Below are 17,745 nucleotides of genomic sequence, written 5' to 3'. Positions count from 1 at the left end.
GTCTATTCAGATCCTTTGCCCATTTTTTAATTGGATTGTTTGTTTTCTTGGTGTCGAGTTGTATAGGTTCTTTATAAATTCTGAATATTAACCTTTTCAGATGTATCATTAGCAAATATGTTCTCCCATTCAATGGGATCCCTTTTCATTTAAAAAAAAAAAAAATGTTTGTATTGATATTTTAGAGAGAGAGGAAAGGAGAGGGAGAGAGAGATAAAAACATCAATGAGCTGCCTCCTGCACCCTCCCTACTGGGGATGGAGCCTGCAACCAGGGCATGTGCCCTGACTGGGAATCTAACCAATGACCTCTTGTTGCATGAGATGACACTCAATCTACTGAGCCACACCAGCCAGGCAGGGATCCCTTTTCATTTTGTTGATGGTTTCTTTTGCTGTGAAAAAGCTTTTTAGTTTGATGTAGTCCCATTTGTTTATTTTTTTCCTTTATTTCCCTTGCCTAGGGAGACATATCAGAAAAAAATATTGCTATGAGAGATGTCTGAGATTTTACTGCTTATGTTTCCCTCTAGGACGTTTATGGTTTTGCAACTTATATTTAAGTCTTTAATTAATTTTGAGTTTATTGTTGTGTATGTTGTAAACTGGTGGTTTAGTTTCATTTTTTTGCATGTATTTGTCCAATTTTCCCAATACCATTTATCGAATAGACTGTCTTTACCCCATTGTATGTTTTTGCCTCCTTTGTCAAATATTAATGGACCATAAAAGTGTGGGTTTATTTCTGGCTTTCTGTTCTGTTCCATTGATCTGTATGCCTGTTCTTATACCAGTTCTATAATGTTTTGATTACTATGGCTTTGTAGTATAGTTTGATATCCAACTTTGTTTCTCTTTCTCAAGATTGTTGAGGCTATTTGGGGGCTTTTTGTGGTTCTATATAAATTTTTGGAATATATGTTCTAGATTCATGAGATATGCCATTGGTATTTTAATAGGAATTCTGTTGAATCTATAGATTTCTTTGGGTAGTATAGACATTTTAATGATGCTAACTCTTCCTGTCCATGAATGCAGTATATGCTTCCACTTATTTGTATCTTCTTCAAGTTCTTTCTTTATTATCCTATAATTTCAATGAGGGATATTTTTTAAAAAAACAAAACATTGTACTTTAAATATCCAAATAAATTTAAAATTTAACATGTCTACTGTAATACATTTGAAAAAAAAGGCTTACTTGTTATATTAAACACTTAGAAATACTAATGCCAGCTATGACAAGAGTTCATTTTATAGCTCTTTTCTGGTTCTTTCCTTTACTCTATTTGCCTTTTTTACCCCTCTGTTCTGGTCTTTAATAGCCAATGTGATACTAGATTTCAAGGCTCTAATAGGCTCTAGCTAACATAAATTACCCAGGCATTTGTAATGAACAGAAAAAAAGTGCCAACATTAAATAAACTCTGAAAATCAACATGGTTACACTCAGTGCTAAGGAGACATAAATAACCAAATCAAGGACACTCAGAATATTTTGCGAACACTTTGTTTCTAATGTGAGGAAGGTTGTTTTTCCTTGCTTTCAAATATTTTATCAACCATTGTTGCAAGCTGATGATGAATTCTGGCCTGCACCCAAAATCTGGGCCCCCTTTGATTGAGGACCAATCTGAGAGGAGAATTCTACCCACAAAATTGTCAAACAGGCTTGTTAGGCAGCTCCTTCTTTGACCACTTCTAAATCCAAGGACACCCCCACCCCGTAAGATAAGTTGGTTCTTTTATAAAACTTGAGAGAATAGAGGCAGACCAATTAATGGGAGAAGGCACTGTGTTTTACAAGAGATTCATTTAGCTTGTTTGCTCATTTCACTTTTACTGTGAGTTCCCAGCATTTTCCTGGGACTATTTAGAAACATTCATGGAGAACAGGCAAAGTCTGCCTTCCCAGAAAGAGATGGGAGCTCCTCAAGGACGGGCACCATAGTTTATTCTTCAATGTATCCACAATACCTGGCTTAGTATCTGGAACACCAAGTGCTCAATAAATATCTGCTGAACTGAGCTGACCTAAGGGTTGGCCTAAATTTAGGATTGGTTTAAATCATGGCTGCTTTTATTAAACATTTCAACATGCTAATAGTAATAGAGTCATTAGCAGATCTTTTATTTCCTCTAGTTACCGCCCCTAGAATGGATTAAAATGTTACAGTGATTCATGCAACAGCTTTTTATAACCATAATAGCTATTACACAGTGAGATTGTTTTGTGTGAAACTGCCCATGAATTCACACCTTGTTATTGTATCTTTATATCTAAGTGGTAATTCTGGAGTCAATTTTTCACCTTACTTTCAAATTCAAGTGTAGTTTCTCAAGCAACTGTGCCTTCCCAGGCATGCAGGAAGGCAGGGACTAGACCTCTGTGACAAGGGGGAGTTTATGCTTGTGACTATAACTATATACCTGAAATAGCCATTAATAATGCTATTAATACCATCTATTATTTATTAAATACCTCCTGTATGCAGGCCCTGTAATAGGTACTTTAAATACTTTATGGACAATCTTTACACAAAAATCATTATGTAGGCATAATTATCACCATTTTACTGGTGAGCACAGAGGCTCAGAAAGGTTAAGGTACTTATTCAGGGGACTACCAGGACTCCTCATTGTTTGACAGAGTGAGTTTAGAAAATTGCCTTAACTGCCTTCTTGTCTAAAACATGTGTTACCAGCATCGCTCCACATCCTTCTCTTCCTTTTAAACAATGAATCGTTTTCATAAAGCCAGATCATTCATTAAGGTAGCAATCATCTTCACTAATTTTCCTCCTAGGAAAGTTTTTAAAAAATGTCTTTCCTTTCAGATTTACATGCCATGGATTGGCAACTGGTCAAAGTTATATTTTCCGAGTCAGAGCAGTTAACGCAGCTGGACTTAGTGAATATTCACAAGATTCAGAAGCAATTGAAGTAAAAGCTGCTATTGGTAAGTTCCTTATGTATAACTTTGTAAGGAAAAAAGGAATTTTTCTAAGTTATAAAGGCAGATACCACCCTCTCCAGAAATTGTTGAAAGCTTCTAATATTGCTTCAAGATTCCATCCTCAAGTGATCATTTTCTTTGACTCCAGGTGACATCTAACCTTCCATAGCTGTCATGTTACAGATCTTCATCACTTATCCAGATTCTGTGCATCTGTAGCCTTTTCATCTTCACAAGTCCAAGTTTCCTCAGACATTTCTCATTGGGTGAAACTCCATTCTAACTTCGTGCTCATCACGGGAATGGGAAGGGCCATCCAATTCCATGAAGTGGTATATCACCCATAACAGAAAGATCATCTTGTATCTAAAAGCCATTTCATCTGCAACAGGGCCTGGCTTGTTTTCACTAACAGCACATTAACATGCTCTTCATAAACTCCTCTAAAATTCCTGCAAAGATACATGTGGTTGCTTAATCATGTTTCATCTCTGCTTGCAAAGTAACCAACAGAATTAAACCAGTAATAAAGTCATTATATGTATGTACATGATGTACCTCGCAATCTTAGGTAACATGGGGAAGGGACTCAGGAAGTTCAGAGCAATCAAAATGAAAGCTGTCATATAGTAGCACATTTAAAAAGAAAGATTATTACATACCAATTGTCTTCAGTTAGCATCCCATATTACTTTTTAACATTCCTTATAATATGGATAATAGTGAACATGTTGCCTTGAGGTTGGGAGGTACAGACCATTAATATTTTAGTAATGTGCATAATTCTGTTATAAAGTCAGAATCTTTCCATGTTCTGTCTCTTGTGCACTTTATGGTCCTTTCCCCTTATTCTGTTGACTAATAGGGCTTATCTCTTTCAAGAAATGTCTGAGATTTGCTTTCTCTTGTGTATACTTGGGTTCTGCAAATCCAAAATAGTTCCTGTTCTGTCTTTAGTTCTTTTTTGTTCTCATTTCTTCTTTTTCCAGAATATGGAGAAATTGAAATATTTCCTTGGTGTAAATTATGTGAAACGTATGCTCTCCGTATTGCTTACAAATCCAAGTGATTTCTGTTAAACCAAGATTGTTTTTGTTCTGTCTGTGGTCCTAATGTTTTTCTCTTTGTTCTATTAAGTAAGAGCAATTCACACTGTGTCTGGGCTTAAAGTGTTTCTGTTGTTATCTGGCGATTGTAGGGGGAGGAGTGTCTCCAGATGTGTGGCCTGAACTGACTGACGCACCTGGTGGACTAACAGACTCCAGGGGAGGCATGCATGAAACCTCCCAGCCAGCCTTTCAGAAAGATGCTTTACTTGATAGCAAACTTAGCAAACCTTCACTACCCAGTAGCTCTCACAACCTGGGCCAAACAGAAGTGAGTAAAGTAAGTGAAACAGTTCAGGAAGAGCTTACCCCACCACCACAGAACGCAGCTCTTAAGGGGAAAAGTAAGTCCGATGATCTGAAAAAGAAGAAAGATCTAGGTGAGAGTCCAAAGAGTAAAACTGTTCCATCTGTCTCCATCAGCATCCTCACCTCTCATTGTCTGGATCACATCCCTCCATCTGTGTTCACTTTCATCAGTGTTTATTCTTAATTTTGTGTTTTCAGCCATTTACTTGCAATACTTTTGTAATCTTATATGGGTTTGGCTTGAATACATAATTCATTGTGCTCAATGATAGTAGCATATTTAAAGTAATTTAGCTATAGAGCCCTTTTAGGTTTCTGAGGCAGAGACACCTCTGGCCTCAGTTTTGCTAAGGGAGCCAGAGATGAGAGTAGGAAGGATTTGGCATCATAGCTTATGTGCAGTTCTTTGCAGTATTCTTACTCAGTACATGTATAGGGAAGATATTTCACAAGGAAGAGACGTTTTATCAGGTTCATAGTTATTACTTCTGTTCTTCATCCTCAGGTTTTCTAATGACCCTTCACATTTAATTCAAATAAATAAAAGTAACATTATCCTTTCAGTTGCCATGGAAAGTTTACCAGGGTATTATAATTACGTATAGCTATGTTCTATGATAGATGATCCACATTCCCAGTACTGATTTATTTAAGACTATTTATCAGTAAGTTAAGAATTTTCTGATTAAGGTATTTGGTACTTGCGACTTATATATTCTAGGAGACAATGGTTTTTATAAAATAAAAATGAAATAATAAGCATGTAATGATAAATTAAAACATGCTTCTCATCTATCCCCTATTTCTACCTCACCCCCAACTTCTGTCATGGCCTCTATTAGTTTTTTGACACCTTTATTTGTCCCTTCATCTCAGTGTAAGATTATATATTCATATTCAACATTGCTCTGAAATAGGGAGAAAGAGAGTGAGAGAGCTCTTTTTAAAATGTAAAGAATGAAGGAGGTTAGGGGTGGGGAGAGAGAAACAAACATATTTTATTTTTAAAATATTCTGAGATTTTTAAAATAGTAATGAGGTAGTATCTTTATCTTTGATAATCCAAATAAATATTTAGAAAAATTCTTTTTAATGTTCTTGCATATCTAGATAAATTTCTTTCTACCACCCCTCCCTCTCTTTCTTTATCAAAAACTATAATTTTAGTAGTTGAATGAAAAGTTGATCAGCAAAGCTGATAACATAAATGAAGGAAGATTTTTAAAACATCCTCCAAATATTTTTCTGGCTAGGCACTAATAAACATGGAGACAGCTATATAGTTTTTTGTGCTATATGAATAATATTCCAACATCAGGTTAAAAATAATGAGACAAGAAGTATTGCATACTAAGAAAATCACATGGACACTTATGCCTATTTAAAAAAAAGATTTACGGTAATGTTTAGCTTCAGAATAAGATTTTTTCTGTGTTATAAGGTCTCACTAGGGTACCAGTGCCTGAATGGTTAAATGCTAACTCTTTGGAAATACATGGAAATTCTCAATAAGTGAATTGAAGCAGAAATTGATTTACATATTCCATTTTCCTCAAGGACCATATAAAAACAAAATGACATAATGAAACAAAAATGTGTATCTTGGGGGAAATATTCCTTTTTAAGGGGAACAGAATCATTTCATAGGATATTGCACCATTTTGCTTTTAGTATTTCAACTTACTCCTCTCTGGGGTTGAGGGGGACAGGTTTTTTATCATTAGAATAATAATTGCAGTGCCCTTTTGGCCATGTGTCAATTTTTTTTCTCATGCACCAAATCAGATGCCAAGTTACTGATCAGTGCCATGCTTTAGTTTTATACCACAAGACCTAGTGCACTCATGCAAGGTATCAGTGAAACAAGTTTAATGTACATGGAATTATGGATGCACTTCTCTCTACTCACAAGTGTTCATATTGCAACAGCGGCACCATCGCCACCCTATGACATCACTTGTCTTGAAAGTCTTCGTGACTCAATGGTTCTTGGATGGAAGCAGCCAGATAAGAGTGGAGGGGCTGAAATTACTGGCTATTATGTGAACTATCGTGAGGTAATTGATGGGGTACCAGGAAGATGGAGAGAGGCCAACATCAAAGCTGTCAGTGAGGAGGTGTATAAGGTAAGCAGGTGACCTTCTGTGGTGTGGAATGTCACATGTAGGATAACATACTTACATGCACACATAGTCACACACATGCACATGCCCAGCACCTTGTAAATGGTTCATGTCATTTCTCTAGTGTCCATTGCCTGCAATGACAGGACTTTTGTAAAATATATATGAAGATAAATAGAGGTAGTTTGGCTGATGAGTCAGGATGTATATTTATATGTATATTCATACACATAAACATAATTTTTTAGAACGTTTACTATGAAATGTATACTTACCATGAAAATTAATATTTCTTACAAAAATTAACTTACAAATTTCTGTAACAAATATGCCTCTAGCTTTAAGAGTCCCAGAATCCAAATGAATCTGAATTTTTTTTTTTTTTGAGAGAGAGAGGAAGGGAAAGGGAGGGAAAAAAAACAAAAAACAAAACATCTATGTGAAAGAGAAACATCAATTGGCTGCCTCACACACACACTCAGACAGGGATCAAACCCGCAACCTGGGTATGTGCCCTGACTGGGAATGGAACCTGCCACCCTTTGGTGTACAGGACAATGCTCCAACCAACTGAGCCACACCAGCCAGGGCTGGGACTCTCCTAGTTTTAGCACAAAACATCTTATGTCCTTGGGAACCCTATACTCCCAGGAAAACTGGAATGGTTGGTCACGGTAATAGGACCCCAAAACAACCCTGGTACTTGAATAAAGTACTTTTAGATCCAAGTTTTCTACCTCATGTTTTCCCCATAATTAAAAAGAATTTTTCTTCATACAGGGAGTGTATGTGGGTGTGGGTGTTTTTAATCAAAGTGGGTGTTTATATCATTCTGTTACTATAACACATGGCCATTATATTCCACTTATACCCTAAATAACTGACAAGACAAGCCCATTTATGGATGAATTTATGACTTCATGATTAAATCATATGTAGACAGGATCATGGATTTATATTTGTCTTGGCTTAAAGACAAGTAGGTAAGCACTCAGCTGTTTCCATCAATACCTCCATTTATTAAGCCTTTTTAATGTTTAAAGGATTGTTTATAGTCCATGGATTTTTTCACACTAATATATTCCATCATTTCAATTTTGAAAATGTGTCCACATTCATCATTTTATTACATATATTTATCCTCACAACAACCCAGTTCCTACTGTGGGATATAGAAAACATTAGGTCACTCAGTAAAGAGCAGAAACATTACAGGAATTTGAATTTTTTATTCCTAGCCTAGAATTCATTTAACTTTCATCTGTAATGCATTAGCTTTCTAGTACTGTATAACAAATCACCATAAACCTTGTGCCTTAAAATAACCCATGTTTGTTATAACGCGGTTTCCACAAGTCAGGGGTCTAGGCTCAGCTTAGCTGGGTCCTCTGCTCAGGGGCTCACACGGCGGCGGCCTAGGAGCGAGCTGGGCTGCATTTTCCTCTGCAGCCTGAGTTCCGCTCCCAAGGTCATTCAGGTTGCTGGCAGAATTGAGTTCCTTCTAGCTGTATACCTGAGGCTGCCCCTCTTCAAATTCGAGGAGCTAGGATGTTTCAAAATGACGTTTGCTTCTTGAAGACCACTGTGATACTATCTCTCTTCAGGAAGGTTCCAAACCCTATTTTAGAGTTCCTATTCGATTAAGGTCAATCCTTTGAAAAAAAACTCACTCCTCCTCCTGTGTGTTTCTCCTTTATTCTTACACTCCCATTACACCCAACACCCCCCTGACAACAGCTGGATGTCCTACAATTTAACTCAAGTCTGACACTACCCGGATACAGAATCAGATTGCACAGGTTAAGGGTTTGATCCCACAGGACTGCCTCTGTCCCCACTTCAGGTGCCAGAGCTAAGTCCAGGTTCTCATCCGAGCTTCTTACCTCACCTACTGGGTATAAAGCAGAGGTTCCCACAGTCCCCTCCTCAAGCTCCATTAATTTGCAAGAGTGACTCAGGGAACTCAGAGAAACATTTTATTTACTAGTTTACCAGTTTATTATAAGAAGATATAGCTCAGGAACAGCCAGATGGAAGAGATGCACAGGGCAAGGTACATGGGCCGAGGGAATGAGCTTTCATGCCCTCTCTGGAGTGCCACTCTCCCAGCACCAACCTGGAAGCTCTCCGAACCCTGCTCTTTTGGGGTTTTTATGGAGACTTCATTACACAGGCATGGAATAAATCATTGGCCTACTCAATCTCCAGCCTCTCTTCCATCCCCGGAGATCCTAGTGGTGAAGCTGAAAATCCCAACCTTCTAATCCCACTATTGGTTTCCCTAGCAACCAGCCCAAATACTTAGACTACCTAGGGTTTCCCCCAGGTCACCTCATTAACATAACAAAAGAACTTTTAATGCTTGCATCACTTAGTAAAATTCCAAGGGTTATAGAAACTCTGCCAGGAATGGCGACAAAGACCAAATATATATTTCTTATTATAAATTACAATATCACAGTCAGGAAGGCCCACCAAGGATAATCTCTCTTTTAACTAACTCAGAATTAACTGTTAGGGACCTTAATTACATCTGAAATAGCCTTCCTCCTTTGCCATATGATGTAACATAACCCCAGGATTGGTATTCCAATACCCTTGGAATTAGCTAGAAGCAGGTCGCATGCTCACCCACACTCGATGAGAGGAGATTCCAAAAAGGTATGACCCATTGAGGGTCATTCTAGAGTGCGATCAACACACGAGGTAAATAAATAAAATGTTGAACAATTAGAAAAAACAAACATGAAACATTCACTCTCTGTGATATTGTCCATGTTGCAGATTAGCAACTTGAAGGAAAACACAGTGTATCAGTTCCAAGTGGCAGCCATGAACATCGCCGGGGTGGGAGTGCCCTCGGCGGTGAGCGAATGCTTCAAATGTGAAGAGTGGACCATTGCTGTTCCAGGTAAACTGGGAAAACTCAGTTTCTTCTCAGAGAACCTACAACTTGGAGCTAAATTTAAGTGCTATATAGATAAATTCTAAGGGAAATTAATTCCCTTGTGTTTGCGTAAAATATTTTTACAATACTGTTAAATAATAGGTACCAATATAAAACTGACTATAAATTTCTTATGCTTGTATTCCAAATAAATCCTAGCGCCCCCGTAGGTCAGCCTCTGCATGAAGTAGTATTGGCAGAAGCCCATAACTCGAGAGCCACATGATCATTTAAAAGGAATTCCTATTTTTGCTTGGGCTTCTTAAAGGCCATTAAAGGGAATCCAATTCATATCACACAGCAAAATTTCTCAAAAACTTCTTCCTATACTCCCTAGTTCTCATGCATTCTCCCACTGCTCAGGAGCCTCTTATTTATCAATCCAAAACCTCTTTCCAGAATCAACCACTGTGGCTCCTCTCCCTCCCTGGCTCCCGGCCCTTCATTATATTATTTAGGTGAACTTAACATGCCTGACTAGGACTTAAGTCCTGGCCCCTCTCCACTTACCTCTCTCCACTTACTTCTCCAGACATTTCTCTCTGTTTCTCTCTGTCTCTGTCTCTGTCTCTCCACTTTTTCCCAACTCTGCATCGCAATAAAGACCCTGGAACCAGACTGGAAACACTCTTATTTGGAGGTTGTCATCAGGGGTGGTAGGCTGGGCAGGGAAGAAAATGGGGAGAATGTAAAAACATTTACATTTACCTTAAATTTTTTTTTTTAATCTTCACCCAAGGATATGTTTTTATTGATTTTTAGAGAGAGAGGAAGGGAGAGAGAGCGAAACATCGATGTGAGAGAGAAACATCTATCTGTTGCTTCCCTTACACCCACAACCTATGTGCCCTGACCAGGAATTGAACCCACAACCCTTTGGTGTATGGGACAGCACTCCAACCAACTGAGCCACCCGGCCAGGGCTACCTATGCTTTTAATTCTTATAGAGCTACAAGCCTGAACAAATTTAAAAACTGAATACAAACAAATTTACTAAGCCTTTAAGATTCAGAGCCGCAACATTAATGTATTGGATGGATGGGTTTTTTTTGCTTTAATTGGTACTAACTTCAGAGACCCAGATATTTTAGTGCCACGGGCTGACTAAATTCTTGCACCTGGGTTTGATAGTCAGCATGTGTAACAACTGTTTTGGCACCAGCATCAACCACATCAGAACACCAGGCCATACTGGGCATGCAGGGTGGACCCGGCCCTGGCCCCAGTGCCCTCACTTCCTCTGTTTGAAACCTTAACTGCCCTTGGAGAGCCATCATTTTGCCTTTAATTAGAGAGTGTCCATCTGCATCGCTTCTCTATCAAGTGTGAATGAAACGACTACAAGATGCACTTAAGAGAAGATGAAGTGCTTATTTGGCTTCATAAACAAGACAGGCAAATACACTGCCTTTCTTTACACCTCCTTGAATCCGGCTGATATTTCTTAAGCTCTTTCTGTCACCTGCACAGAAGTGGATCTGTTTTTAAATTCTTGCAATTCCTGCATAAAGTTAAAATGTGAGTGACTAGAGACTAAGAAATTCTGAGCAAGCCTGTGGGAAATGTTTTGATGGAAAGGATATAGTTTGCAAAAGAGGTTGCAGGATGAGTGCTCTTACTTCAGAGGAGAAATGAATGGGACCGTCCTCTGCCCCATGACCTCTGGTTTCTCACATCCACACTTACTGAGCAGTGCTGGGCAAGCCGTAACTCAAGAAAGCTCTTATAGAAGGGAGCGTTAAGAATGTTTTGTCACCTCTTTGTTTTACAGATGAAGAAACTGAGACTTGGTATAAATGATACCCAGGAGGTGACACAGGTAGTAAGTGGCAGTTAGGATTGGAAACTAGGCCTCTTATTCCTAGAGGAGAGGGGCTAGGAAGCAGCAGAACAGAGTGCCTTCCAGGTGAAGCAAGAGGTGGTGGTACCTGTCTGTGTGCCTCACTGGGTTCTGAGGGTGGCACAAGAGAATGGTCATTGACGCCCTTTGCAAAACAGAACATGCCACATCCATTGAAAAAATATTGATGTTATTATTTAAACCTATTTCCACACCAGATGTCATAGGAAAACAAGGATGACACATATTTGTGACTCTAAAGCCAAGGCCCAACAAATATTGAACTATCGATTGCAAAATGCCAAAGCATAGCACGACAGAGCCTGTGCTTATAGTTGGCTTTCAGGCCGCCGTGAGTCAGTTCAACTAATTTTCATTGGCTGGTTAGAAATCAGTTGTTATTTAAAAAAAAAAAAAACACGGAAAATAAATAAATATATCACCTGCATAGCAGCTGGAGGTCATGCAAAGATAAATCATTTAGTAGTTTGGACTCTCCCAAGAGTGTAAAGAAAAATACAGGAAGGGAGAAGATTCTGGCTTTCTTTCTGAAGAGGCTAATCATGCTATTTGCCTTCTCTAAGCTTTCTATTAATTGTCTTAAGAATGAATTAGATAAATGAGTGCAAACTACCGGCAATGTCTGGCACAAATTCAGAGCTCACAGGATTGATTGTATTTATTTAGTGAAAGTTCTTTGTAAATCATAACTATAGTTTGTTTTTACCCCATCCCCTATATGGGAAAAATTTTCTTCCAGTGGGGAGTTATTTTGTAATATATTCATTTTTCCTTTGTAAGAAATATTATCATCTATATTCATACGCTATCAAATAGAGTTGCTTTCTTCATGCTAATTTGAGAGTTGGGAGAATTTTCTATTATTATCCAAAAATAATCGGAAGCTGAATCTGCAACCAAATTAAACTGTTCTGATAAAAGGTGAGGAACACAGGTCTGAGGACAGCCTGAAAGGCAAGTTTTCATCCAGCCTCTGAGGAGCATCTTGAACTGACCTTAACCACCAGCTGCCCATAAAGGGTCTTAATAGGTTCATGTAGAGCAGTTGAGGAAACTTGATATGAAATGACCAAAAAATACCTATTTCCATGGAAATGGTAGATTTGGGGGGGGGGGGGGAGGAGAACACCAGCATCAGATTCAGCTGTAGGACCTTAAATGTGGTTCCAGATTTCCACATATTTGAGTTTTCTTACCTACATTATGATTTTTATGCACTGGTCTCTCTCTCTTTCACAGGACCACCGCACAATCTCAAGTATAGTGAAGTCAGGAAAACCTCCCTGGTTCTGCAGTGGAAGCCTCCGGTCCACTCTGGACGGACCCCAGTCACTGGCTACTTTGTGGACATGAAAGAGGCCAATGCTAAAGATGACCAGTGGCGAGGGCTCAATGAGGCGGCTCTTAAAGACAAATACCTGAAGGTAAGAAGATGCTCACAGTTTGAGAAACCTGTTTAATAACAAAAAAGGCTCTTCTAATGATATTAACTTAAAAGTTAGCAAGGTAAAACAACATCTCTGCTTTGGTCTGTGTCATACATTGGGCTCCTGGTAAGATTTCATTTGGCAGTGGTTGGGGTTTGGGAACGTTTCTGATGCTTAAAACAATTCAGTTTTATTTAACCTGAATCCCTTAGCTTAGCTTTGGAAAACAGCCACAAATTCCCTTTTCTCTCGTCTTTCCTTTCTTGCCTCCACTTTCCCACCTCATATTTTTGTTACAGTCTTAAGACATTTTTACTTACCATTCCTCAAAGGTGACTTACTTATTCCTACCTGAATTTAAAATATATATATATATCTTTATTGATTTCAGAGAGAGGAAGGGAGAGGGACCGAGATAGAAACATCAATGATGAGAGAGTCATTGATGGGCTGCCTCATGCACGTTCCCTATTGGGGTTTGAGCCCACAACCCAGGCATGTGCCCTGACTGGGAATAGAACCATGATCTCCTGGGTCATAGGTCGATGCTCAACTGCTGAGCCATGCTGGCTGGGCCCTATTTGTAATTTTTTGAAGGTGATTTTTGATTTGAGGGTCTATTTTTATAGAGTTCATGCCAATAAGCCTTTAGATTCTTTTGAATCTTGGCCTGTCTCACTTAACCTGCTTCCTCACACTTGTGCTTACATGAGCTCGTGATCTGTCAGAGGCTAGTGGACTGGGTTCACTCAGCTCTTGGCCTTATCTTCACCCTTATCCATGTCATTGCCTTCCAGATTCTCTAGAGTGTTCTAATTGAACCAATTTCCAGCTTTATCTACCAAAGACTGTTCTGCTAAAGTCATTGAATCTCTCACCTGTATCAAATGGAAATCTCAAAAGAATATTTTCCCTCATTGTCAGCAGTGTCCAGAGACCCTGACTCCAGAGTAGGGCCTCAGAAACGGGGGGCAGTATGATTCTAGTTCTTGTTGCTTAGAATGAAGTGTGGTTCACCACAGTCATACAGAAAGCCCAACACCGCATTCTGTGTGCAGCCCCATCTGTTGGCACAATAGGCCGCTGCCTAGAGGGTGGGCCTGGGAAGATATTCAGAGTATACCTGGTCTAGAAGATCTCTTCCATAGACCTGCCACTGTGGACCAAAGTTCATACCATGTCAGTTACTCTCTGGAGTTAAGGCATTTATAGTCCCCTTAAAAAATGTAAATACATCCTCCAGGAGAAATGACCCTTAAACCATTACACTCAATATGCCATTAACTCAGTTTAGCATATGCCAGTGAGCTCTCTACCCCTGACAATACCTTGAGGAGATAAGGAAGGTCACATTTCATGGGGACAAGAGAAGGTCAAGGAAGGTCTGGAGCTATTTAATTGTCCAGGTGAGACAAGAAGCCTCTAGATGCAAAGAAACCTTAAAGGCCAGTGTAAAATAAAGGACAGACATATCCTGGATGGTGGTGTTTATGGTCAGGATGATTTCTAAATCAGTGTGCCACAGCACAGGATCCCAAGAGCCTGAGGTTGGATCTGACTTGGGTAAAGCAAAGCAAGAGTGAGAAGCCAAGCAAAAACAACCAAGAGCCCAGAAAAAATGCACAGGAAAAAAAAGTATAGAGCTAAAACACATCAAAGAATGGTTAATGTCACTTGTTAAAAAGAAAAAAAAAGGAAAGGCAAATTTGAGAGAGAAAAAGAGAGAGACTGAGGTTGAATATGCCTCACAAACCAAAGATGACCTTTCTGTAAGGAAGTGACCTTAGAATTTGGCCACAGGTTTTTTTTAGTGAAAATAGAATTATTAATTTTTCTGATTATAAAACTGGCACATGATCATGATGAAAAATTCAAACAATAAAGGCATAAAGAGGAATAATAAAGATGTCCTATAATCCCTTTACCCATGTTGATGTAGATTCACTCTTCCAGATGTTTTATATTCAGAAAAATTTCAAGTTTGAAATGGATTTTTAAAAGTACATGCTAAAAAGCTTAGTCTGGTAAACTTAAGTGAGAATGGGAGATACAGCTCCACAAGTGAGAGAACTTAAGTATATGGAGTATATGGTTTCTCCTGGAAGCACCCATGTTCACTTCAGCACCAAGTTCTAGGGTTTCCAGAGAGAGTTAAAGATGCTTTACTTTTAACCAAAAGGATTTAACCAAACAGTGCCCACTGTTTTCTTTTTATATTGGCCATTACAGCCTGGTGAGACCATGTGGTGAGAGGGAGTGACTATTGGAAGGGTGGGTAACATGGATGAGGAAGGCAAGGGAATGCAATTCTTTCAGAAATTATAGGAAAGAGTAAAAATTTATGTGCATATGTTATGCATCTACACTGCTTTAAGGCCAGCAATCATTGTTCCTGTGGCATGGAAGAATGGAAGGGTGTTACTGTCACCCCAGTGACTAGGCACTAGGATGTGGATTCACCTCCTGTGTCATGATGCAGAAATATGATTCACAGGCACATATTACCTAAGTGCATATGTGGCAGGCACCTGGCAACTGGTCTATTTTTATCACAACAAGGAAATGTTTCTGTTCCTTTCTATAAATCCACACTTGCCTGGCATTATTTCTAAACACAGAATTTAAATACATCAGAATCTGTGCATTTAGCTTATGCCTAAAGTCAAGTTCATTTATGGATCAAAATTCACTTCAAAACTCTATTAGCTACAGTGTAAACTATCACTACATCATGACATTCCAACAGACATGTGAAAAGATGCTCAACATCACTAATGATCAGAGAGGTACAAATTAAAACCACAAGAAGATATCACCTCATGCCTGTCAGAATGGCATCATCAATAAATCAACAAACAAGTGCTGGTGAGGATGTGGAGGAGAGGGAACCCTTGTGCACTGTTGGTGGGGATGCAGACTGGTGCAGCCACTGTGGAAAACAGTATGGAGTTTCCCCCAAAAATTAAAAATGGAATTGTCTTATGACCCAGCAATTTTATCCAACATGTGATGAGTGGGTTAAAAAACAGTGGCACATTTACGTAATGGAATACTACTCAGATGTAAAAAAAGAAGGGAATTTTACCTTTTGTGCCAGCATGGATTCATGTGGAGAGTATTATGCTAAGTGAAATAAGCCAGTTAGAGAAAGACAAATACCATATGATTTCACTTACATGTGGAGTGTAATGAACAAAGTAAATATAAAAATAGAAACACTCATAGATACAGAAAACAGAGTCAGCTGTCAGACGGTAGGGGGGTTGGGAGGCTGGGTGACAAAGGTGAAGAGATTAAGCAAAAAGCAAACAAAAACAACACACACCACTCATAGACACAGATAACGATATGGGGATTACCAGAGGGAAAGGAGGGGGAGGCAGAAGAAGTTAAAAAGGGGATAAATGGTGATGGAAAGAGACTTAGCTTTGGATGGAGAACACACAGCACAGTATACAGATGATGTATTATAGAATTGTACACTTGAAACCTATATAATTTTATTAACCAATGTTATCCGAATAAATTCAATAAATAATTTTTTAAAAAGAAAGAAAAAAGTTTGCATATAATTGACCCATGCAGTTCAATCTGTGTTGTTCAAGGGTCAGCTGTAAATTGTTATTACAGAGGAAGAGTACTTCTGTTTAAATGACACAAAACGCCCATTATATTTCTACCTGCTTTTTCCAGGTGCAAGGCCTCCAGGAAGGTGTCAGCTATGTGTTCCGTGTCCGAGCCATAAACCAGGCAGGTGTGGGCAAGCCATCCGACCTTGCTGGGCCTGTTGTGGCAGAAACTCGACCAGGTGGGCTTTTGCTCTTTCATTAAAATTAATCTCACCTGTGTAAGATACCAAAGTAACATTCAACCTAACTTTCTGTGCTCTTCCTAGTTTTCAAAATCATCAATATATGGCTATTTGAATAATTGATAAGTATGACCTTAGGCCATGACAATCATTTACCACATCCTAGGAGCCTCAGTACAGGGGTGAACCAGGTTTGACATGGTTTAGGTCTATTCTGGTTGATGCCTAAAAACAGGGATGTTCTTGATCAAATTATGGGTCCTGAACTGACTGTTTCAAGCACACATTCCTGCGACATTATTCCTATTATACCACAACTATAAAGTCCCACAAGAATATTTTTTCAATCATAGGGAAAGCTAGAATGACAGTTAGCAAGCACGATCCTTAAACAAAAGTAAGATTTTTAAATTAAGTTAAACCAGGGGCCAGCATACTTTTTCTGTGAAGGGCCAGATAGTAAATATTTTTTACTCTATTTGCCATATGGTTCCTGTTGCAACAAGCAACTCTGCCACGGCACAAAAGCAGCCATAGACAATACGTAAACCAGTAAACATGGCTATGTTCCAATAAAACTTTCTTGTGCACATTATATGCATTATATAATATAATGCATTATGTACATTGTGAAATTTAGATTTTAAATAATTTTATGTGTCCTGAAATATTAATCTTCTTTTGATTTTTTCAACTGTTCAAAAATGTAAAAATCATTTTCAGCTTGCAGACCATAAAAAAAGAGGCAAGGGCCAGATTTAGCCCACAGGCCATAGTTTGCTGGCCCCTGGGTAAACTAACAGCAGTTCTGGCTGAATGACCTACAGAGCCGAGGCAGCCCTCACCTCCCAGTTTTAAGAGATGCCGTGACTGCGCTAGGGAAGACAGCCTTTCCCTTTGTTAGGGGGACAAAGTTTACAGCGTTCACTGTGCAGGCAGTTTCAAATCAGTATGTAATAATGATTTGTTTTGTCATTTAACCTCTATCACTTTTCAAAGTTATATATTTCAATTCATTGAAGTTGCATAAAAGAAAGCCCTGGAAATCAGGATAAAAGAAATTAACCAGTTATTTTAAATTTACATTCATTCTAGTCAAAGCAGTTTCACTTTAATTTATTCCTATTTTCAGATTGAACTAAAAAGCAGATAAATAATGTAGTATTTATTTCTATGATGAGAAAAGAATGTAAACAGAAAATTCT

At 38.6% G+C, this 17,745-nt stretch overlaps 1 protein-coding gene across 2 annotated transcripts in view; it reads left to right on the top strand.

Moving 5' to 3' along the window:
* MYOM1 (myomesin 1) overlaps positions 1-17,745 on the top strand; it is a 108,694-nt gene that overhangs the window by 54,773 nt on the left and 36,176 nt on the right. Inside the window, exons 17-22 of one of the 2 annotated variants that reach the window (XM_081149073.1) lie at positions 2,837-2,958; positions 4,154-4,441; positions 6,300-6,496; positions 9,278-9,404; positions 12,542-12,726; positions 16,423-16,537. In XM_081149073.1, coding sequence (XP_081005199.1) covers positions 2,837-2,958; positions 4,154-4,441; positions 6,300-6,496; positions 9,278-9,404; positions 12,542-12,726; positions 16,423-16,537 — 1,034 coding nt within the window. The remainder of the gene's footprint in view (positions 1-2,836; positions 2,959-4,153; positions 4,442-6,299; positions 6,497-9,277; positions 9,405-12,541; positions 12,727-16,422; positions 16,538-17,745) is intronic. The other variant, XM_081149074.1, reaches the window with a different exon arrangement.

This window comes from Miniopterus schreibersii (genome assembly GCF_964146895.1).
Source record: "Miniopterus schreibersii genome assembly, chromosome: 10".
Lineage (NCBI taxonomy): Eukaryota > Metazoa > Chordata > Mammalia > Chiroptera > Miniopteridae > Miniopterus > Miniopterus schreibersii.
The sequence above is the reverse complement of the archived record's forward strand: the minus strand, read 5'-3'. Positions and strand labels throughout refer to the sequence as shown.